We start from the raw sequence: 22,885 nt of genomic DNA, 5'->3' as shown, positions 1-22,885 counted from the left end.
ATACTATTAAGTAGGTTGGCTGGTAATTGAACTGTGGAAATAAAAAAAAAAATTCATTTGTTCATACATGGAACAAACCTGGGTCTTAACGTAAGGATAAATCTTCTAGTGCCAGTTGGAAACCGGTAAAAAACATATAAAATTGTAGAACAAGGTGTTGGTGGCAACGGGATTCAGCCATTCGGATGAGAGAGGAGGCATCAGCCGACCTCCCTTAACCTGAGAGTGCTGTGACGCATCTAGTTTCTTCCTTACCGCCTTGCTAGAAGGATGTGCTGCTGCCCCTCCTTCCAAAAGCCGGTGTTTTTCTTGCCCATTTACCTTCTTTGGTTTGCCTTTTGTGTTGTGAATTAGTGCTATTCTGTGTGTTTGTGCATTAGTGCTTATTTGTGTGTTTGATTATGCAAACCCATAACTCATCTCAGCCTCCCAGTACCAAGCCTCAGAGAAAATGTCCTGGGGTTGGCGGTTACCCTTGCTTTCATTTTCTGGCTTCCTTTGAGACTGACCCACATTCTACTTGCAGCTGATGCAGATCTAATGTTTGTAATATTACTAAACCCTGATTGTTGTTCTTGGCCTCTTGAGCAGTGGAGGATTTTTGCCAAGAAGAGGCAGCATAGGAGGAAGTTGGAGGCGCCATCTTGGAAGGGGTCTACTCCTCCTTCAATGGCTGCTTCTCAGACTCCTCCTTGTTCCTCTTCCCTGCCCAGTCTTCCTCCAGTTGCATCATCTTCCTTGGAAGATTTTACTCCTTCCCATTCTTTCATAGTTTCATCTTTGGAGGTTTCAGGAGAGGGGTTGGGAGATATCATCTCTTTTACTGCCCCTGCTCTCTCGGGGGGGGGAAGGTTTCCCCCCGCCTGGAAGGGAGTGGGCGGCACCATCTTGTTCTACTGTTTCAGGATCGGAGGCTCAGAATATGGCTGACATCTGGGCTTCTCTAGGCCTACCAGGAGTAACAACCTTGGATGGCCTTTATCCCATTTCCTGTCATCTCATGTTCCCGTATCAACCTCATTGACGGTTGCCAGCCCTGCTACTCTCCCCTTTGTGGTGCCCGGAGCTTCGGTTCCTGTATTGCCACATCAGTCATCAGTATACTCTGCCCAACGTTTTCAGTTGGTGTATGCAATAACGACTCCTGCTCACGTCCCAAGCTCATCCGTTATGACAGTTCCCAGTTCAGCGGCTCTCCTCACTCCCCTACATCTGCCAACAGCCCCTCTCTTCTCATCTGTCAGCAGTGGCAACTTCTACTCCTGCTCCATCTTCTGATGCACTTGTTCAATCAGTGTTGTTATCCAAGAGAAGTACAAACGTGTTATGAAGAAGAAACTGCGCAGGTCTCCATCTCCACCTTATCCATCATCGTCATCTTCTTTGTCTTCATGGTTGTCTTCTTCTCCTGTCTGGTCTTCTCCCGTTAGTCGTTGGAGGGTTAGACTTCATTGCTGCTCCTTGCCTAAGAAGACCTAGAACTATCTCTCTCTCTTCGTGTCCTTCACCTTCTGACCACGTACATGGGTCTCCTGCTCCTGCTCACTGCCGGGTCTCTGATGTCGGTGTGTCATGTCCAGCTGATTCTTGTCCCTCGATAGATCTCTCCAAGCAGGGGTCTGCCAAAAGGGAATCTACAGCAGTGTTGTCTTCCCCCGATCCCCTGGTTTGTGTTTGTAGGAAGGATGATAAAACCTATTAAGAAATCCCATGTGGAGAACTCTTCTGAAGATCAGCCATTACCTTCTGGGTCCCACAGCTCTACAGTGGTCGTGAGGGGTTCTACTCGCACGCGTACGTGTATTCAGCGTCAGCCGTTGCCTCCTTCTTAATCTCCTTGTTCGGATTCCCCGATGAGAGGTAATATGTCTCTCTCTAGCTCGCAAGTCCATGCTGATAGACTTGGTTGTTTCAGAATCCTCTCTGCTCACTCTCCCAAGAGGGCCCCTGATCATCGCTCTCATGGCCGTTTTCTTTCACACAACCATAAGACCAGCTCATTCGTGCAGATAATCTGAATCTTTCGGGTGTTCAGTCTCACTCGTCCTCTTGACGTCTCTCATGTTCACGATTTCCTAGGAGAAATCAGGATCATAGTTCGAGCTTGCTCAGCCGCAGACGTGACGTCATTGATGCACGGCCTTATATCAACACACATCTGTCTAACGGAAGTAGAAATTCAGTCTCTCGCTCTTGCGAACGAGACAATCCTCAGGATAGATTACCTTCATCATCATCAGGCATCCAAGCTCCTTAGAGAGTTTTAGGACCCAAGAGAGCATATGCCCAAGTTGTAAATAAGGATATTCCTCATTCATCTGACCCAATAGATAGAGTAGATCCCTGCAGCCAGGAGATAGATGTTGAGAACCAAAAATTTATAACAACATATGCTGAGGTTGTTGAACTCATTTGTGAGTACAATAATCTTTCTCATGAAGCAGTAACAGCTTCTTCTGATTTCCTTACTGGTGTTGAAAATTTACTGGGTCCTAAGAAGGATTTAAAGGCTTTGATAGAGTCACTGTACTCGAACCTTGCTGATTCCGTCTTAGGCCATGTGAATTCTCTTGTCAACGGGCATGATAACTGCTTGAGTCTAGTAGATCGTTTAAACTTCTACCCCCTCTGCTTCCTCGACATGTACAACCCCTAGTGTGGCTCTACACCAAAGACAAATCAACCCAGATCTGGTCCGTTTAGGCCCTGGATTGTCCCTAGGCCCTTCCCCCACTCATCAGGAGGCGTCTACCTCTTAGAGCCGACTGCCTCTTCTGCTTTTCAGACTGTATCTTGGTTGCACGTATGGTCTACAATGGTGGCAAAAATATTTTCCTCTGCTTTAGGTGATTGAGAAGACATTGCCCCTTACATTTGGCTTTTACAGTCAGGCGGTAAAGCTATTTCTTACCTGGCTCATTTAAATGAGCCATTTGGGTTAACCTGTTGCTGAAAAGAAATGCAGCCCTCTCCAAGGTTTCAAGATGTATCAGCATGGATTCTTTACTGTGCTTGAGGAACGGGGTATTTTGAACACCCCTTCTAACCTACAGAGCAACTAGACTTAGCAGTTGATAGACATAGTGCAGACAATAATGACCGGCTAGTTCATCAAGCAGTGTCAAAGTCAGCTGGGCCTTCTTGCCCTAGTTCGAGATCTAGACCTCAGTGTTCTCCTAAGAAGACCACTAATGCAGCAAATACTACCAGAGCTAGTCAGCCTTCTCAATCTACGACTAAGAAAACTACTCATCAGTGGCACTTTCAGCCCCGCTCTTCTAGACTAGGAAGAGAAGCCAGAGGAGGTAAGCGATAGAGTGGGCACCCTTCCCTACTTGTTGTCACCAGTGGGGGGATGCCTGGCAAGCCATTGGGCTACATGGCAGAGTTTCAGAGCAGAGTCTTGGGTAATAGATGTTCTCACGGGTGGATATCTACTCCTCTTCGATTTCCCTCCCCGCTCTCCAAGCATCCCATTTATCCTTCTCCAGGGTTTTACAGTCCCCAAGGCAATGGGCAATTGGAGACCAGTGATAGACCTTTCAACCCTGAACCTGCTCATCAGGAAGACCTGATTCAAGATAAAGACTTCATACAGTCCTGTCAGCTGTCAAAAGCAACGACTTAATGCTCATGATAGATGTGAAGATGCTTACTTTCAAATTCCAATCCATCTCTCTTCCCGAAAATTTCTCCACTTTAGCCTAGGAGAGCTAGTGTTTCATTTCAAAGTCTTATACTTCGGTCTAACAACAGCTCCTCAAGTGTTCAAAAGTGTTCACTCTAGTGTCATCCTGGGCTCATTCTCAGGGAATTCTGCTCTTGATATATTTTGACGACTGGTTGGTCCTGGTAAGTTCTCAGGAAAAACTAAGCCAAGACAGAGATCATCTTCTTCCAATTTTGTCATGGCCTAGGCATCATGATAAATTTGGAGAAGTCGAATCTTCTCCCCAGTCAAAAGATTCTTTACCTGGGAATACCTGGGAATGGTAATAGACATGATGTTATTGAGGATATTTCCATCAGACCAGCGAATCAAGAAGTTCAGGAAAGTGGCCCAGTCCTTTCTGTCAGAAAAGAAGCAGCCAGCACATCAATGGCAAGTAGTTTTAGGGCTCCCAACCTCACTAGAAAAACTCGTTCCCCACAGCCATCTCCACTTTCGATCTCTCCAGTGGAGACTGGAAGAGTTCTGGTTCCCTGCAAGGGACTCCTTTGTTCCAGGTACAGTATTATCAACAAATCTCCAACTCTTGCAGTTACGGGCAAAGTCAGGTTATCGGCAGCCTCGGTTACCAGCGATCCAGTTTTACGGCACTTGTCGAGCGACATCGTAACCAGATTTTCATCGCTGATAACCTGTTATCGGCGCCAATTGCCTCTTATCGTCAGCGCTGATCACCGGTTATTGGCGCCGATAACCAGGGATCAGTGCTATTATTGCCGATTTTCAGTTAGCGGCGATTTTCGGATATCGTCACACCGTCGGGAACGGAACCCCACCGATAACCAGGCTTTTTATCTATCCTAATTTATTAAACTTATTATTACAGCGATCTGAAGACCTTCAAACAGAACCTTATCCTAATTTTATTTACATTTACTACAGTTTGTCAGTTATCATTTTCCAATACTTGACCTAACTTATTTCCTACTTATAACTACAGTTTATCAAAACAATCTTCCTATACTTACCCGAACTCAATACTACCAGTAGCCAAAATATACAGTATTATCAGCAAATCTCCAATTCTGGTGCATGTCCCAAAATAGTTCCTTATCTTTCTCAGCACTTCATCTCAGAATAATCCAAGACAATCACAAAAGTCAACACAATTTGGGGATGACCACAGAGTTTATTTTAGCTATGACATCCAAGCAGAGAGCAGGAATTACTTTGAAATTTCTTCATGCAGTCTTTTTCTACACCAAAGCCCTTCTCTCTTTCCAGATGAGAATCTGAGATCTCATTCACAGCAAAATCAGCATACAGATATTAAAGCACTTTCTCTAACCACGATCCCATTTGGGACTGTCACTGTCTTAAGTAACTGACACAAAACCTTCATACCGTGGAACTTGAAAATGGTTTGGTCTCACCAACTGTTTGGCTGCTTTGGTAGTTGCCAGTGTCAATTCCCTATTCCAGGTAAAGCCTCTTCTAGTTTAGGTGAAGGGGAGCCAACTACTCTACCCTATCACACTCAAGCAAACTGAAAGAAAAAAAAAAAATGAAAACTTACATCGGACATTCACAACAAAAACACAAAATAAACAATAAAAAAAACTCACAATGGCAAAAACAAAAACTCAGTCACACAAACCCAAACTTCTAAATGCCACCACAGGGAGTCTTAGTCTTCAGGACAAGGAGCTGCACATAAATGTTCTGGAGATGGAAGCAGCCTTCCTGGCACTTCAGGAGTTTCAGAAAAAGTGTTGGGGCACTCTGTAGTTCTGATGTCGGACAGCATTACGGTGGTTGCTTACGTAAACAACGGGGGCTAGTCGCTCACCAGCTTCATTCCCTGACGCTGCTTCTGCAACAGTGGGCGATAGACCAATCAGTAGACCTCTCAGCCAGGTATGTCCCAGGCAAGAGGAATGTGGTGGCCGACAAACTGAGTCATCAGGGTCATGTCCTGGGGACAGAGTGGTCCTTACATCAAGAGATAGTAGACAGCCTCTTCCTCTTTTGGGAAAGGCCAGTATTGGATCTGTTCACAACAAGGTTCAACAGGAAGCTGTAGGTCTTCTGTTCAGTTGTCCCAGACCCCTTCGCCGTGGCGAACGCCCTTCAACATTCTTGGGACAACTTGGAAGTTTACACCTTCCCTCCCTTTTGCCTGATCCGTAAGGTCTTGAACAGGATAATGATTTTTCAGAATCTCAGAATGACCCTTGTAGCTCCCTGGTGGCCTCACACAGAATCTTTCCCCGATCTATTAGCCCCGCTGTCAGCAGTTCTCAGAGAGACCCCTCCAAGGCGCAACCTCCTGTGCGAGCCTCACATTGAGAGATATCACCAGTCATTAGGGTCCCTGTGTCTTCGCGGCTGCAGACTATCCAGTATCTCCTGCGAGCGAGAAGCTTTCCTTGCAGATCAGCAACAGAGATATCTGACCATCTCAAGATTTTCCTCAGCTGTGTACCAGGGAAAATGGGCCATCTACTATGATTGGTGTCATTGAAGGGGTCTCTCCAGTCGGAACTTCTGTTTGGCGAATTGCAGATCTCCTAGTTTTTCTCCAGAGGGAGAAAAGTCTTTCTGTGTCTGCCATCAAAGGCTATAAGGCTTCTTTGGGCTTGGTTTTGCACCTAAAAGATGTACTTGTCATGGGAATTCTCAATGTTACTCAAAAGCTATGAGCAGTCTTGTTCTCATAAAGAACTTAAACCAGTTGGGACCTGACCCTGGTGTTAAGCAGTCTCACTTGAGCCCCATATGAACCATTACGACAATCCTCTGACAGAGACTTGACCCTTAAAACAGTCTTCTTACTGGCTTTTGCTTCACCGAAGAGAGTTGGTGAACTCAATGGTCTCTCTTCTAATGTTAAACACGCGAGGGTTTGGGGGTCTGTAGCTTTTGAATTTGTCCTGGAATTCGTAGCTAAGACTCAAAATCCTTTGGTTCATGATAACAGGTTTGAATCCTTTTCCATCCCTTCTATGGGAGATTTTGTTGATAACAACCCAGACGAATTGCTCTTATGCCCTGTCAGGGCATTGCGTGGTTACCTAAAAATGAATCATCTCTTGAGGCCAAAGTGTCAGAGACTTTGTAAACACAGGCCGGATCAAAAAAGAAGTATCCAAAAATACTATCTCCTTCGGGCTCCATGAGGTTATTAGATGTGCTTATAGCTCTTCTACACCCTCGTATTCTAACACAGTACATGCAAGAGCACAAGATGTTTGGGGTTTAGGCCCTTTGTTAACTTTTAAAAAGAACTTATCTGTTCATAGGATTTTGAAGGCTGGTGCTTGGCTTTGTCAAACCACCGTCACATCCTTCTATCTATGGGACGTTGCCCACAGGTCCTTGGACACTTTTTCCTTGGGTCCTGTGGTGGCTTCTCAACAAGTTGTGCAGCTCATCCAGTGCCCCTAAGGGAAATTTTGTATATTACCTAAGATGATGGTATGAAAATGAGAGTGAATGAGATGACTGGTCTTTTTCCTTTTCCTTTTCCCCTTCTTCTCTACCTGGGGGCAGTAGGAAAATTGACCCATCATGAGCTGGAACTGGTCAGATGCAGGTGAGTGAGTGGTCATTCTGTTTGAGAAAGTTTATAAATACATGAATACTTCCTTGCAGAAGCAAGTCCTTCCTCTCTCTAACAAGGGGAGAGAGGAATGATGACAAACAAATTGGTGGCTAACGTAGGTTTGTTGTCTTAGCAGATATAGCTCTTTAACTTCCCCTTATACTATGTTCCTCCACATTGTGTATTAGCCCAGTAGTCTGACCATTTGATAAGCTATTTATCTGACAAGTCAGGGCATACGTCTCCTTCCTCTGCTTTGGCCTAACCAGGAAATTAAACGAGGTGTGCTGAACCACCAGTCAGTTCAAGATTTTCCTTTCCTCACACCAAAAGTGTCTAACCATATGTTAAGACCCAGGTTTGATCCGCGTATGAACAAATGGCAAATTGTTCCGACACGATATACAAACCATCGGTCCTTTACATTAGGAATTCCTTACGGTGAAGCTGGACATGGCCGTTAAACTCTTGAACACGGTGGTTAGGCAGTAACTACCGTCAGGTAGGCGGGGAATACCTGCCTGCCCGGATGTAAACATTCCAGTTTGCTTTCGGCAGTCATGCGTTGCAGACCTGTTTTCGGATCTCTTTGCCTGACTGTTGTTAAACTCTTTATTATCCCAGTGGGATCTTTCTGTACTTTGTGTATATATTATGTGTGTTTGATATTTATTAATATACAAACCCACGATTTGTGATAGCCTTGCATAAGCCGTTATTCCTTGCATCTGTGTCCTGGGTTTGACGGCCAAGGGTGTATTTAGAGGACGTAACCAAATGGTAATGCTTCTCTTCCAGTAGCCCTTTATTTAGATACTGAGGGCATTCCCCTGTGTGTTTGGAGATATTAGATTTGGACATAATATCTTTGCTCCCCTACATTGATCAGGATGTAAAAAGTTCACTCCCCTTCTTGGACTCCCGCCCTCTGCGTACAAGGGTATGACTACTTCCTTTCTACTTGTGCTGAGTGTTGTTTTCGCTGCCTGTGCAATGGAGATTTGTGGGGGTTGGGGAGGTTGGGGCGTCGTCAGTAAGTTTCGTTTCCACGGGGCCCTTGTGGCCTCCTTCCTTCCTTCTCTCTCCCTGTCGGTTCTTCCCTCTCTCTCCTTCGCCATCTTCGCCGCTTGTCGGGTGAAGACCACGAGGTGGGGGGCCCCGCGGGCGATTGGGCAACCTCTTCTCAGGGGCCTCCTCTCACTTGTGCCAAAGGAAAGCTAATCCTCCATATGGTCGGCCTCTCTGCAGTGCCACATCTTCTTTCATTGAAGATACTGAAAATGCAGAAAAATTATCATGGATATTTTGTACAATGGATAATTGCTTTTCTATACCATGTTTCTTGCAAAGCAGTTATAGGTGACGTATCACACAAGCCTCTGATCCACTCAACAGCTGTCTTAATACCATGACAATTGAGGTATCTAATTAAGGTATCCATAAACATTAGAAAAAAAGGTAAAATACATCATATATTCATATATATCATATGCGTTCAGTTCCTGATCACTAACAGAGTTCAGTAATCGCTTCTCTCTGCTGTTGCTGCTCTTGCCGCTCTTCTGGTTCTCATTGCTGCTGGTGCTTAAGGCGGGAAGTTCAAGCTGGGTAAAAAGGCGGGACCCTCACCTCCTCTTGCCACAAGTCATCACTAAGCAAGGCATCATAATGCTCTGCATGGCATCCAACGACGAAGGAAATCTTGTTACTTGAAGGATTTCGAGGGGTAATCTTGTCCATGGTAATTTCAGCATTTGGGAGAAGATCGCTGACATAAGACTTCATTACTTCTGAAGTTGTATCTGAATGTAGATTCGTGACAAATACTTTATGCAGTGGTGGTGTGATGGCCTTGAAAGCAGTCCCCTTCCTGGTTCTCCAAACTAATGGAGGCCTATCTAATTTTTTAACTCCATTGTTTTTCCTGTTGTTCTTTGAGAGTGGTCGGAGAAAACCTTCCCTATCCTTCACGAAATGACTAACCCTTCTCTCCATATCATCACTGCCACAGTCATCTGCTGATTTGGTAAACCTATTTCGGGCCTCGGTTATCACCTTGTTGATCGTTGATTGCGGTTCCGTCAGTGTCACTGCTACGAGGAAACGTTTGTGGTACTTGTAATGTCTGATGTGATTGTTGCATTGAAAGAGCAGGCGGCACCCTATCTAAGGCTAGACCATCACATACCTTATCACCGTAGCTTGGACCACATAATGCTGTTAATATATCAACTTGAGATTGTAATCTTTTTAGTGCTGATGTCATCTCTGATACTTGTGTAGAGATAACGTTTTGGTGTTCTTTCATTTCAGATATGTCATGCGTGAGGGCATTGGTTCTTTTAATCAGTTTGAACCCATCAATATTTTTAAGTTCCATACAGGGCAGATTGTCTGCTTCTGGCTGCTGTAGCCAATCATACATACTTGACATTTTATCAACAGCACAATGTAAGACTCCATTTTAGTTCAGTATTTTCCGGAAGCAACCGGTACATGTCCCAGACCTCTGTAATATCAGTTTGTTCATGAGACTTACCTGTCAGATATATATATAGCTGTATTCTCCGATAGTCCAACAGAATTTCAAAACTTACGACACACGCAGTGGGAGATCAGGTGGTTAGTACCCATTCCCAGCGGGTATCAGGAACCATTCCCATTTTCTATTCAGATTTTCTCTGTCGACGGTACTGTCAACACCTGTTTTCAGTACCTCCGTCTTGGATTTCGTAAACTTGGTTGTCACTTAAGTATTTGTTTGACTTTTGGTTTTTTGACTTGGACTTGTGGCTAGGCATACGCAATTGTGGACTGTTTTGGATTTGGCTTTGTTTTTTCCTTGGATTAAGATGTCTGAATCTAGTTCTTCTAGTTATAGAGTTTGCTGTGTGCAAGACTGTAAGGTGAGGCTACCGAAAATTTCGGTAGATCCTCACACTGTATGCTCTAGGTGTAGGGGGCATGTTTGTTTATTGAATGATCGATGCAAGGAGTGTGAATCTTTGCCTGATGCTAGTTGGAGGACTTATGATTCCTATGTGAGAAAGTTAGAGCGGGATAGGATCAGGAGGTCTTCCTCCAGAAGTGTTTCAGTGAGTAGGAGTCAGGGTAGTGTTTTTTCACCTGCTAACCCTCCCGTAGACGTAGCTTTTCCTAACCCTGTGGTGTTGCCCCCGAGCCCCGAGGTTGTGTCTGCGGAAGGTGATGCCCTGTCGGTTATTATGTCTTCCATTCGTAACTTGAAGCTAAAATGCTCGCTCTTCAAAGTGCTGTGAAGTGCAGTGATAGTGTCTGTCCCCTAGTGTTGTGGAGGGGGCGTCAGATCGGCTGTATAATGCCTCTAGGCCAGACCTCTGCCGGACTCCCAGGACTCAGGGAGTGGGCAAGTCGAAAGCTGCAAGAGGGTTACGCGGACCCCCCACCGATCTGGCGTCCCTTCGGCAGGTCCTGTTGACGCTTCCCAGGCTGCCAAGGATCGTGCCGGGCACGAATCCTCAAGGATTGCTTCTCCCCCCGATCTTCCTCCCCACGTCGGGGGTGGAACTCTCGGGAGGACTCTCGCCCTTTGAAGAGAAGCTTCAAAGAAGGGGACGCTTCACGTCCCTTTTCTCGTGACGCTCTTCGCTCTTCTCCGGAGAATTTTGACGCCATCCCGCCGCAGAAGAGGACCAGGACGTCATCGGACGATGACGCTTTTGAGCGCCCCGGTCGCTCCAGGAAGAGAGCTGTTGCTTCCCCTGTGAGAAGGAAGAAGGCGTCCCCTCGCCCCTCGTCTTCTCACAGGATCAGCCCTTCTCCTGAGGAGGAGACTTCTCCTACTCGTAAGCTTCTGCTAGACATGCAGAGGCAATTGGCTTCGTTAATGGCCCAGAAGGAGACTGATACGTTTCGTCGTCGGAAGGATTCCCGGCTGCCGATCAAGAGGTCCAAACCATCCCCTTCTCCTTCTCCGCGTTCGTCGTCTTCTCATGCTTCGCGGCCCTCTAGAAGTCCTTTGGCTCAGCGCTTTACTGGTCTCAGCAGAGATCGCCAATTCCCTCTTTCTGAAGCTCTCCATGCTGCTAGGCTTGACGCTCCTCTGGCTTCTCGCCATGATGCTTCTCATGCTGCTAAGCATGACGCTCCTCATGCTGCTCGGCAAGACGCCTCCCATGCTGCTCGTCCTCATCGAGACGCTCGTCGGGACGCTCGTCAGGACGCTCGTCAAGACTCTTCTTGCCGAGATTTTCGCGACCCCTCTCGGACTTCTTCCAAGCAGAAGTCCCTTTTGCGTGTTGGTCTGCAAGGGCTTCGACCTCCCGGTGTTTCTCCAGTCTCTTCGGTTGCTCCTGTTAAAGAAGGAGAGCTGTCTAGTGCATCGGAACCTGCAGTTGAGGATCAGTCCTCGTCTTCTTCAGCTTCTTCCGACTACCAAGTCTTGACAAGGTTGCTGACGGACTTGTTTGGGGACAAGCTTCAACCTTCTGCTCCTCGCCCTCCCCCTTCGCAGTTAACCTCATCTAAATCGCAAAAGACTTCAGGTTTTGTGAAAATGGCCACGTCTCTCTCTACGAAGAGGGCCTTTAAGAAGGTTCAGGAGTGGATGGACTCCAGGAAGGCCCAGTGCAAGACTTCTTTCACCCTGCCTCCGTCAAGATTGAGTGGGAAAACGGGGATTTGGTACGAGACGGGAGAGGAGGTTGGTTGGAGAGTTCCTTCCTCTTCCCAAGGGGACTTCGCCAGCCTTGTGGACGCCCCCAGAAGGTCTCTCCTTTCGTCAGCGAAGGTGTCCTGGACGTTGTCTGAGGCCGATCACCATCTGAAAGGCCTCTTCAGGACATTGGAAGTTTTCAACTTTCTGGACTGGTGCCTGGGAGTCCTGGACTTGCAGGCTCGTAGCATCCTGACTCCATTAGTCTGGGAGATTTGTTCAGCGTCCTATCTTGCATGGACAAGGCGGTTAGGGATGGCTCGAAGAGCTGGCTGCCCACTTCTATACGGGGCTTTTAAAGAAGAGAGCCATTTACTGCAACTTCACTGCGAAGTCGGTCTCTCCTTCTCAGAGGGCAGAGTTGCTGTTAGCTCCGATGTCTCTCAGCCATCTTTTCCCCAGTCCTTAGTCAAGGATACTGCCTCCACTTCTGCAAGAGAAGGCTACTCAGGACCTCCTGGCCCAGTCTTCTAGACGTCCAGCAGTCCCTTCGACTTCTTCCCTTGGGCAGGCTTCCAAGATTCAGAAGCCCTTTCGTGGAGGAGCCTCTTCAAGATCGTCCTTTCGAGGAAGAGGTCTCTCCAGAGGTAGAGCCCCTTCTAAGCCCAGGGGCAAGAAGTGACTCTGTGGACCTTCAGACACCGGTTGGAGCCAGGCTTCTTTCCTTTGCAAGAGCCTGGAGAGAGAGAGGGACGGACAACTGGTCCCTCCAAGTCATCGAAAAGGGATACAAGATCCCATTCCTCGTCTTACCTCTGTTATGCACAAAGCCCAAGGATCTGTCGCCATCCTATCAGCAGGAGAAGCAGCAGATTCTCTTCAACCTGCTCGAGCAAATGCTCGAGAAGAGAGCTGTGGAACAGGTCTCAGATTTACAATCCCGGGCTTTTACAACAGGTTGTTTCTGGTCCCGAAGGAAGCAGTCAGGAGGATGGAGACCAGTCCTGGACGTCAGCAGGTTGAACCATTTCGTTCTGAAAGAAAAGTTCAAAATGGAGACGTCCCAGTTTTTATGGGAGCCTTAAGACCAGGCGACTGGATGGTTTCTCTCGATCTCCAGGACGCCTACTTTCACGTCCCTATACATCCTCTATCAAGGAAGTACCTGAGATTTGTCCTGGGGACAGGTTTATCAGTTCAGGGCTCTCTGCTTCGGCTCAGCACAGCCCTATGGTCTTCTTCACGGTTTTAATGAGGAATGTTGCGAGATGGCTTCACCTTGCAGGAATAAGTCTCACTTTATTTGACCGATTGGCTCATTCGAGCTTCATCAATGCCGGGGTGTCTGGAGGATCTTCACACGACTTTGAACTTGACGAAGTCCCTAGGACTTCTGGTGAATTTTCAAAAAAAGTCCCATCTGACCTCGACTCAGTCCATCGTTTATCTGGGGATTCAGATGGATTCAGTGGCTTTTCGAGCTTTTCCGTCACAAGAAAGACAAAAACAGTGCTTAGACAAAGTTTCAGCCTTCCTGCGGAAAGAAACATGCAACGGTGAGGGAATGGATGAGTCTGCTGGGGACCATTTCATCGCTGGAGAAGTTTGTTTCCCTGGGGAGACTGCATCTCAGACCGCACTCAATTCTTCCTTGCAGAGAACTGGCAGGACAAGGAGAATCTGGAAGTTTCTCTGAAGATCTTGCCAAAGGTGAAGGATCACCTAAGGTGGTGGCTCGATCCATCAAAGTTGGCAGAAGGCTTTTCTCTCAAACTTCAGAACCCCCGACCTAGTGTTGTTTTCCGACGCGTCCACATCGGGATGGGGAGCAACACTAGGGGAAGAAGTGTCGGGCACCTGGAGAGGGGAACAGGTGTCCTGGCACATAAACCTCAAAGAATTTGGGCGATTCAGTTGGCCCTACTTTTCTTCTCGAGGGACGAAAGTCACGAACCGAGTAGTCCAGATCAACTTGGACAACACCACGGCCCTGGCTTACCTAAAGAAACAGGGAGGAACTCACTCTCTGTCCCTGGCTGCTAGCAAAGGACATCCTTCTGGGGGCACAGGCCGGAATATTACGATCCTCACGAGGTTCGTTGCAGGTGTAGAGAACGTCTTCTGCGGATCTTCTAAGTCGGCAACAACAACTGCTACCGACCGAGTGGACCCTGCACCAAGAGGTGTGTCAGGGACTGTGGAGCTATGGGGACGCCCCTTGGTAGATCTCTTTGCAACTTCCAAGTGGAAGAGACTTCCTCTTTACTGCTCCCCTGTACTCGACCCAGGAGCGATCTCAGTAGATGCTCTTCTCTGGGATTGACGGTACACGATCTCGCCTCTCGAGATCGACAGGTTCTTTAAAATAAACAAGCAATTGGGCTTTAATGACTGACGAGAGGTGACAAACAAAGGAGGGAGGAGCAGAACAAAACAAAAAGTTACCTTAAAATTAATTTATTTACACTGGTGTTATATACTGTACATATTTACAGATGAGTCAATTGGTTCAATTTTATAAAATCCATATTTATAGAAAAATCAAAGTAAACAATGAACTGGCTGCAGTTTCAGTTAAAGCATCGGAAGAGCCAGTACAATAAAAAAACATTTGACATAAAATGGGGAACAAGAATTGGCTTCATAAATTTAAATCAGTAAAATTTTTCCCCAAAAATAAACATAATAAATAATAACAGCAATAACAGGTAAAGCACAAATGACCATTACAACACTTGACATAATAAATACATCAAGCATGAACAAAACGGGATCATAAACAAAATCAATACAGCAGGGTTAACAAAGATAAAATCATGAGAAACAAAATCATATGAAAAATACAGTCAGCAAGGCAATAAACAATCACATGAAATACGAAAAGCCGGAGTTACATAAACATACACAGACGAATGCTGCAACACAGGAACACTGCAGGACAACAAAGACAGAGCCTCGGCTTTCTTTCAAGAGCCCTCAAACACAGCCCTCCAACTCCAGGCGCCCATGACTCCAAGTCAATACGACAACCATCATAGCCAAAAACAACCTCCGCTGCTCTGCTGACATCCTCCTCCAATAACTATCAGACAGAGAAACACGGCAACCATCTTCGACCCTCAAAAATTCTCCACTGCTGCTGACGGGACCTGACTCTCAGTTACGGATACCTGCTGCTTTTGGACCATCGGCTGTTTCTGCCCTCCAGAACCTGGCTCATTGCTGGATGAACCTGACTTGTTGCTGTTACGAACCTGAGTTGACGCTGTCAAGCACTCCATGACAGACTAATCAACTCACCAGCACGGAAAAACAAACAAAAGCACTGGATGGCAACAATCACCAGGAACAATCAACAAACGATTCCCTAACACCTCCACCTAACAGAAAAAAAAATTACAATAAAATTTTTTTTTTTTACAAACAAAATATCTCCCGATGTTCACACCTTTGCCAGCCAAACAGAACCAATCCTGGCCTAAGGTCGCCAATATTACGATCTCGCCTTGGAGATCGACAGGTTCTTTAAAATAAACAAGCAATTGGGCTGTAATGACTGACAATGAGAGGTGACAAACAAAGGAGGGAGGAGCAGAACAAAACAAAAAAGTTACCTTAAAATTAATTTATTTACAATAAAGTTATATACTGTCACATATTTACAGATGAGTCAATTGGTTCAATTTATAAAATCCATATTTATAGCAAAAATCAAAGTAAACAATGAAGCAGTTTCAGCCTTCATCGGAAGAGCCAGTACAATAAAAAAACATTTGACATAAAATGGGAACAAGAATTAGGCTTCATAAATTTAAATCAGTAAAAATAATCTCAAAAATAAACATAATAAATAATAACAGCAATAACAGGTAAAGCACAAATGACCATTACAACACTTGACATAATAAATACATCAAGCATGAACAAAACGGGATCATAAACAAAATCAATAGTTGGCAGGGTTAACAAAGATAAAATCTGAGAAACAAAATCATATGAAAAATACAGTCAGCAAGGCAATAAACAATCACATGAAATCTAAAAGCCGGAGTTACATAAACATACACAGGGTTGCAACAAGAACACTGCAGGACAACAAAGACAGAGCCGACACGGCAACCATCTAGCCCTCAAACACAGCCCTCCAACTCCAGGCGCCCATGACAGAGTCAATACGACAACCATTAGCCAAAAACAACCTCCGCTGCTCTGCTGACATCCTCCTCCAATAACGACCAAGACAGAGCCGACACGGCAACCATCGGTCCTCAAAAATTCTCCACTGCTGCTGGCGGGACCTGACTCTCAGGCGGATACCTGCTGCTGCTACCCCAACAGGTTTGTTGCTGCTGCCCTGGACCATCGGTCTTCTGCCCTCCAGAACCTGGCTCGTTGCTACACGAACCTGACTTGTTGCTGTTACGAACCTGACTGTCCGCTGTCAAGCACTCCATGACAGACGCCAACTCACCAGCACGAAAAACAAACAAAAGCAAAGGAGGCAACAATCCACCAAGGGAACAATCAACAAACGATTGTTCCTAACAGACGGGATGGATGGGCGTGTATGCCTTTCCCCGTTCAAAATCCTCGGAGAAGTCATCAGGAAGTTTGCGTCGTCGGAAGGGACGAGGATGACGTTGATCGCGCCCGTTTTGGCCTTCGGGAGGGAGTGGTTCACAGAGGTCATGTCCTTCCTAGTGGACTTTCCGAGAACACTGCCCATGAGAGTCGATCTACTCAGACAGCCCCACTTCAAGAGGTACCACAAAAACCTCCCGCTCTGAGTCTGACTGCATTCAGACTATCGAGAAGCTGGCCAGAGCGAGAGGTTTTTCTAGACCAGTGGCGAAGAGCTATTGCCAGAGCCAGAAGATTCTCTTCCAGTAATTTGTACCAATCGAAGTGGACCGTGTTTAGGAGATGGTGTAGAAAGAAGGGCATTTCCTCTACCACGACCTCTGTGAGTCAGATAGCAGACTTCCTCTTGTTTCTGAGGAGTGAAGTCAAACTAAGCAGTCCCGACTATCAAGGGATATAGGAGTATGCTATCATCCGTTTTTAGGCATAGAAACCTGGACCTGACTAACAACAAAGACCTTCACGATCTATTTAGATCATTCGAAACCTCGAAGGTGCCTCGGCAAAGGACTCCTTCTTGGAATTTAGATGTAGTGTTACGGTTCCTGATGTCCAGTCCTTTCGAGCCTCTTCGTTCTGCGACCTTGAGGAACATTACCAGAAAGACTATTTTTCTAACTGCTCTAGCAACTGCAAAGAGGGTTAGTGAACTTCAAGCCTTCAGTAGACATATAGGCTTTAAAGGACATAACGCAGTTTGTTCTTTAAGTCCTACTTTTTTAGCGAAAAATGAGAACCCGTCTAACCCTTGGCCCAAGAGCTTCGAAATCAAGGGTATGGCTGAGATTTGGTTCAAGAGCCAGAGAGAGTCCTTTGCCCTGTTAGGGCTCTCAAAGTCTACTTAGACAAAACGAAGGAAAGTCGAGGCCCTCGGATAATTTATGGTGTTCAGTGAAGAGACCGGACTTACCTATGTCGAAGAATGCTCTGGCATTCTTCCTGAGGGATACGATTAAAAAGCCCATTTATGCTGTCAAGACACTGATTTTAAACTTCTGAAAGTCAATTCTCATGAGGTGAGGGCGGTTGCAACTTCAGTGGCTTTTCAGAAGAATATGACACTCAGTAACATTCTGGGTGCCACATTTTGGCGTAGCAACTCTGTGTTCGCTTCACACTACCTGAGAGATGTGAAGACGACATATGAGAACTGCTTCTCGCTAGGACCATACGTTTCCGCAGATACTTTCCTGGGGGCAGGGAATGACACTCATCCTATCCTATAGAAAATGATTAGAAAGTGTTTTTTATGGTTGTTGGGTCGACCGCCAGAGGCGGACTTCCCACTCGTTAGCTTTAGTTGTGATATCCTAACTTAGTTAGGCTTGGTCAGGTGGTTGTTTTACCGTTTGCCCTCATTGTATGGTCAATATGGTCTAGTCACATTGTGGTCACGCCCCGTTGACAGATCATCTAGAACTCACCAGCTATACAGGTCACTTCCTTGCTGGAGACTCTAGTTAAAGCAGAAGCGGACTTGGGTGATAGTAATCACGAAGTCAGCTATGCTAACAGGTAAGGAGCCAAGGTATCATTCACCTACATGTATTGTGTTTCCTAAATCCTATTCTGTCTGTACCCACCTCCAATGGTGGTATTCAGCTATATATATATCTGACAGGTAAGTCTCATGAACAAAATGATATTTTAATGATAAAATAAAGTTTGTTCATACTTACCTGGCAGATATATATATTCATAGTGCCCGCCCACCTCCTCAGGAGACAGTGGCACTAGAAAATCTGAATAGAAAATGGGAATGGTTCCTGATACCGCCTCCCAGCGTCGGGAATGGGTACTAACCACCTGATCTCCCACTGCGTGTGTCGTAAGTTTTGAAATTCTGTCGGACTATCAGAGAATACAGCTATATATATATCTGCCAGGTAAGTATGAACAAACTTTATTTTATCATTAAAATATCATATTTATCAAAATAGTGTTGAATAACATTTATTATCTGTTATTTGGAGGTGACATCCATCTGCCATGACATGAAACACAGAAGTTCATTCAAGACAAGTGGTTTCTCTTCCGCCAAAACTGGTGGTTGGTCCAATGACTCATTAACCACATCTTCGTTACTTGCCATAGTGTCCAAAAAAAAAATATTCTCACAGGTAACTTGTATCTGTGAAGGCAGTTTTAACTCTATAGCCCTATACCATAGGGCTTAACAGGTGTTCCAAGCAAGAGGGATATACAATACCCTAACTGTTTCTGGAGCAGTGTAAAATCCAGGTTAAATTGCGATTATTTATAAATGCATCAAAGTTCACTGGATTTTCACTGCACCATCACCTTCACTAGCACTTTACAGAACCCTCATGTGGTGACCAAAACACAATGTGCCTTCAGCATATCAAAAAGAAGACGGCAAAACAGAGTAATCGAAAAAAAGACGGCAAAACAGAGCAATGCCGGACTTCCTCTTGACCAGCTTCGTGATCTGGAGAAGTAAGTATTTAAAAAATAAATACTGAAGTATTTATATTTGTCAGTGACTTCTATGATTGTCACCAGAATCTTAGAGGTTGGAAAATGGATGACAACTGTAATAGCTTTGAATATCTCAGTGGGTTAACAGAATAGAAGCTGCTTCTTCTTCTTCTTCTTCTTCATTTAACGTGCTTTTTTCCTATTTTTCATATAGGGTAAGCACGATGCCTTCTTTTGAAGGACTTTGATTTGGCACCGGGGTAGGCCGTAGCCTCGATTGGCTGCCTGAAAACTATAAAATCTGCAGTATGAAAGTGGTTATATAAATAAAGCCTTGAATAAGACCAAGCATAAACAGTACAAGTCATGGAAGATCTCTGAGTAGATTGCAATGGGAATATAGTCCAACAGAAAATGCATTTTTTAAAAAAAAAAGGATTTTGCCATGTTGAATCAGATTTGAGATAAAAGAATGTAGTTATTTGTTGAATTTTAAAATTAACTGAATTAGACTGGTTGGACTTGTTACCTCAATGCAGTGCTTGGTTTTTAAATCTAAATCTTATAATCCAGTCCTTCCCAGATAAATCTTCAGATCCATGATGGTGAATCACCTCTCTCATCACCCTGACTGAGTAACTGTACAAAGTGCAATAAAGGTTCAGTGGAGTGACTCTCCAACTTAGAAGATTTTTTTATCAAAGAAGCATTTCTAAGTTATTTGTTCACCACAAATCCCAGTTAGAACCAACAGAATGTTTAAAACTGGTAAATTTATTAATAAAATTTTCCTTAAATAATGCATAAGTAGACACTTGTACTATCTATTCAGAAATTATGCATTACCCCTTGGTGTTTTCTAATCATTAGAACCCTCAAATGCTTCCAGATAGTCTCCATCTTGATAATGAATGGGGCTGACGTAAATATACAGGACAAGTATGGTGCTACACCATTACACCGTGCTGCTTCTAAAGAAAATGTAAGGTCTATGAATCACATACTTCAGTGCAACATGTGCTCCATGAATTTACAAGACTCAGAAGGCAATACTCCTTTGTAAGTTTAATTTTTGTAAATGGATATTCTTAGTATAATATTAATTTTGAATAAAAACAATGGTATATAGATTTTGAAAAAAAAATAAAGCATAGATCTTAAATGGTATAATTATCATTTTTGAACAGGCATTTGGCATGTGAAGAAGAGCGCACAGCAGCAGTACAACTCTTAATAGAACATGGGGCTTTTACTAACATAGTAAATAAAGCACAGAAAATTCCCCTGCAGATGTCTTCATCACAGTCCATCAGACGCCTTATTACTTCTATTGACCTGTAATACACTTGAGTATTATAATGATATACTGGTTTTGCAAGTCTTGAAATGACTCATTGATTTGGTTAAATCACTATTATAATAATATGCATTGTTGTGTTTTTTATAATAATCATCAGGAATTATATAAAGAATTTAAAATATCTTGTACAGTAATTACTATAATTTAGCAATTTGGTTTGCTTGAAAGTCCTAATAGTGTGAACTTTTGCAAGTATTGTTTCTACAGGAATATACAGTAGGACATAAATTACGAAAAGAAATGTTTAACCCCTTAACATAAAAGAAGTAAATGTTTTATAAATAAAATTGTTAGAATTAATCTTGAAACCTTGCCTTTCTTGAGTTCATAAAAACTTTACATGCTTTGATGTTACATACCTGCTGAATGATGTCCATGTCAATCTGTCACTTTGAAACTGCTTATAGTATTTTTTGTAGGAGAAAATTATAGTATATGTGAAAGGCAAGGTTATATCCCCGTAGGGACAAATCTCATTTTTGGCTCCAAAGAGGATAACCGTGATGACTCATCCAGTTATATGGGAGATGGAGATTCTTCTGTTCATCTGGGTCCAGGATAAGAATATGTGCTCATATTCACCCAGTTGATAATATTTAAGGCATTATCTTTGTTTGCCTCTCTGAAGGTTAGAAGTGAAGACTAGATAACAAGGGGGACAAAACTAGAAAGAAGGCTTTTATAGAGTTGTACACTTTTTAACAACAGAAGATGGAAATGCTGGCAAACAGATTTTTACTGTGCTCCTGGAGACCCTTGAGCAACAAATTTGTGAGTTTTTGTAGTGCTAAGTCTTCAACATGGATGAGACAGTTCTCTTCTGGAAGATTTATAACAAGACATTCATCACCCAGGAAAACTTCATCAGTGTCAAATGTTGCTGAGGACTGTATAACTCTTGCGATGCTTTCCAGTGCAAAAGGACATTTGAATCTTATACCCATTTTGATTTATCATTCAGTGTTCAAGGCAGTGAATGGATTCCTTAAGTTTTGTGTAATCTTGAAGTTCAACTCTTAGACATGGATGACAACAGCTGTTTTGTTTGGCTAACTTATCAGAACTCCAAGTGGAATAAACCTCCAAAGAGATACCTCCTCCAGATGAATGAAATTCCGAACAGATGCCTCCTAATAGCTAATTCTCATAGTCATCTCAAAAACCATGGTGTAATAATAATGAAGTGTTGTTCACCCTGCTAACACCATAAAAAAAAACCTTGGTCCTGTATTTCATTGTTACCCATCAGAAGATAGTCAGAATACAGTATTAGATTAATTTCATTATGAGAAAAGCAATCGGCTTCATCGTTGATGTTTGTTGAAGTCCAGTATTTTGACCTGTGCCTGCAGAATATGATCTACATGTGTCCACAACTTCTTGCTCAGAGCATCAGTCAAGACATGAAGTTGTACTGCAAAGTTGGGTTTAATGAGGTGAATGAGGATGATGATGCAAAGCTGCTTGAGGTTCACAGGGAGTGGCTGATAAAGGTTGAGCGGTGATGCAGAACCAAGTGGAGAAATGTGAGGATTATTATTCATATTATATTCATAAATGGTTTAATCATATGTTCTTCCCACTGTAGTCACAAAGGACTTCTTTTATAGATTTTTGAAGTATCAAATATTAACATACAAATTCTGGAGCTTTCAAGCGCTATTGCCTCCTTTTTCGTAAGTGTAAGGGGAGATAATTCTTTAGAATTTATACAGATTGTCCCTGCAGATCCTCTCACCGGGCATCCATATTCTTGTGCACTTAAGATACTGGTCCATCTATCATGGAGGTTTTTGCAATAGGTAATGATTAGGATTGCCAGGTACAGTATAATATGCTGGTCAAACTCAGAAGGATTGTTAAAATGACTTTCTCTAACCAGAACCAAAAGGCTGGAGTCTAAGACATGATTTATATTGTTCCTTTTCGTGCTACTAAAAGATTTGTTTTCACCCACTTCTATGAAATTTATGAATTGTCCAAAAGAAGAATGGAGATTATTTCATTGCTTTGGTCAGTTTTAATGTTCTTTCTTTTTCACTAAAGGCAAGAGGGCTCTTTCCCTTGCCTACAGGGTTTGCCATGCTCTTCCCATTCACCTTTATGACACAGATGTGGCAACAGCATACAGGTCGGCCAAGATCTCCATTACTCTAGGTCTGTTTCAGTGTTCCCACCTAAGTGTGCTCCAGAATAATTTCACACTTTAGTGCCATATTGACAAAATGTTGTGGTTATTTACTGAGGAAAGCTAAGTGCATAGTCCTAAGCCCATGTAAAAAGTTTTAGTGACAAAAAATTTTTCTGCCAAGTGGGCATAATTGTTAAATTCTGCCAGCTGTGCATCCTTGAAGATGAGGACTGTGGTGTAGGCTCCATAGTGCAATTGTGCTTGCAGTCAACTTTTACAATGTTTAAATCCCATGAGTTAGGAATTTTTGTTAATGAAGATCGTTAGTCAGTGGTTTTGGTATTATTTGTAGATAATTTTCTTTTACAGAGCAAAAAGGAAAATTTGCATTTTAGCTTACTTTTTTG

At 43.9% G+C, this 22,885-nt stretch overlaps 1 protein-coding gene across 2 annotated transcripts in view; it reads left to right on the top strand.

Annotated features, from left to right (window-relative positions):
• The window catches only part of LOC136833774 (26S proteasome non-ATPase regulatory subunit 10-like), a 33,421-nt gene extending 11,852 nt beyond the window's left edge, over positions 1-21,569 (top strand). For both annotated transcript variants that reach the window (XM_067096027.1, XM_067096028.1), the window contains 2 exons: positions 19,877-20,046; positions 20,175-21,569. In XM_067096027.1, the coding sequence (XP_066952128.1) occupies positions 19,877-20,046; positions 20,175-20,328 (324 nt within the window). In that variant the 3' untranslated portion in view covers positions 20,329-21,569. The remainder of the gene's footprint in view (positions 1-19,876; positions 20,047-20,174) is intronic.
• Positions 21,570-22,885: the final 1,316 nt, after the last annotated feature.

Source organism: Macrobrachium rosenbergii, chromosome 52 (genome assembly GCF_040412425.1).
Source record: "Macrobrachium rosenbergii isolate ZJJX-2024 chromosome 52, ASM4041242v1, whole genome shotgun sequence".
Classification (NCBI taxonomy): domain Eukaryota; kingdom Metazoa; phylum Arthropoda; class Malacostraca; order Decapoda; family Palaemonidae; genus Macrobrachium; species Macrobrachium rosenbergii.
The sequence above is the reverse complement of the archived record's forward strand: the minus strand, read 5'-3'. Positions and strand labels throughout refer to the sequence as shown.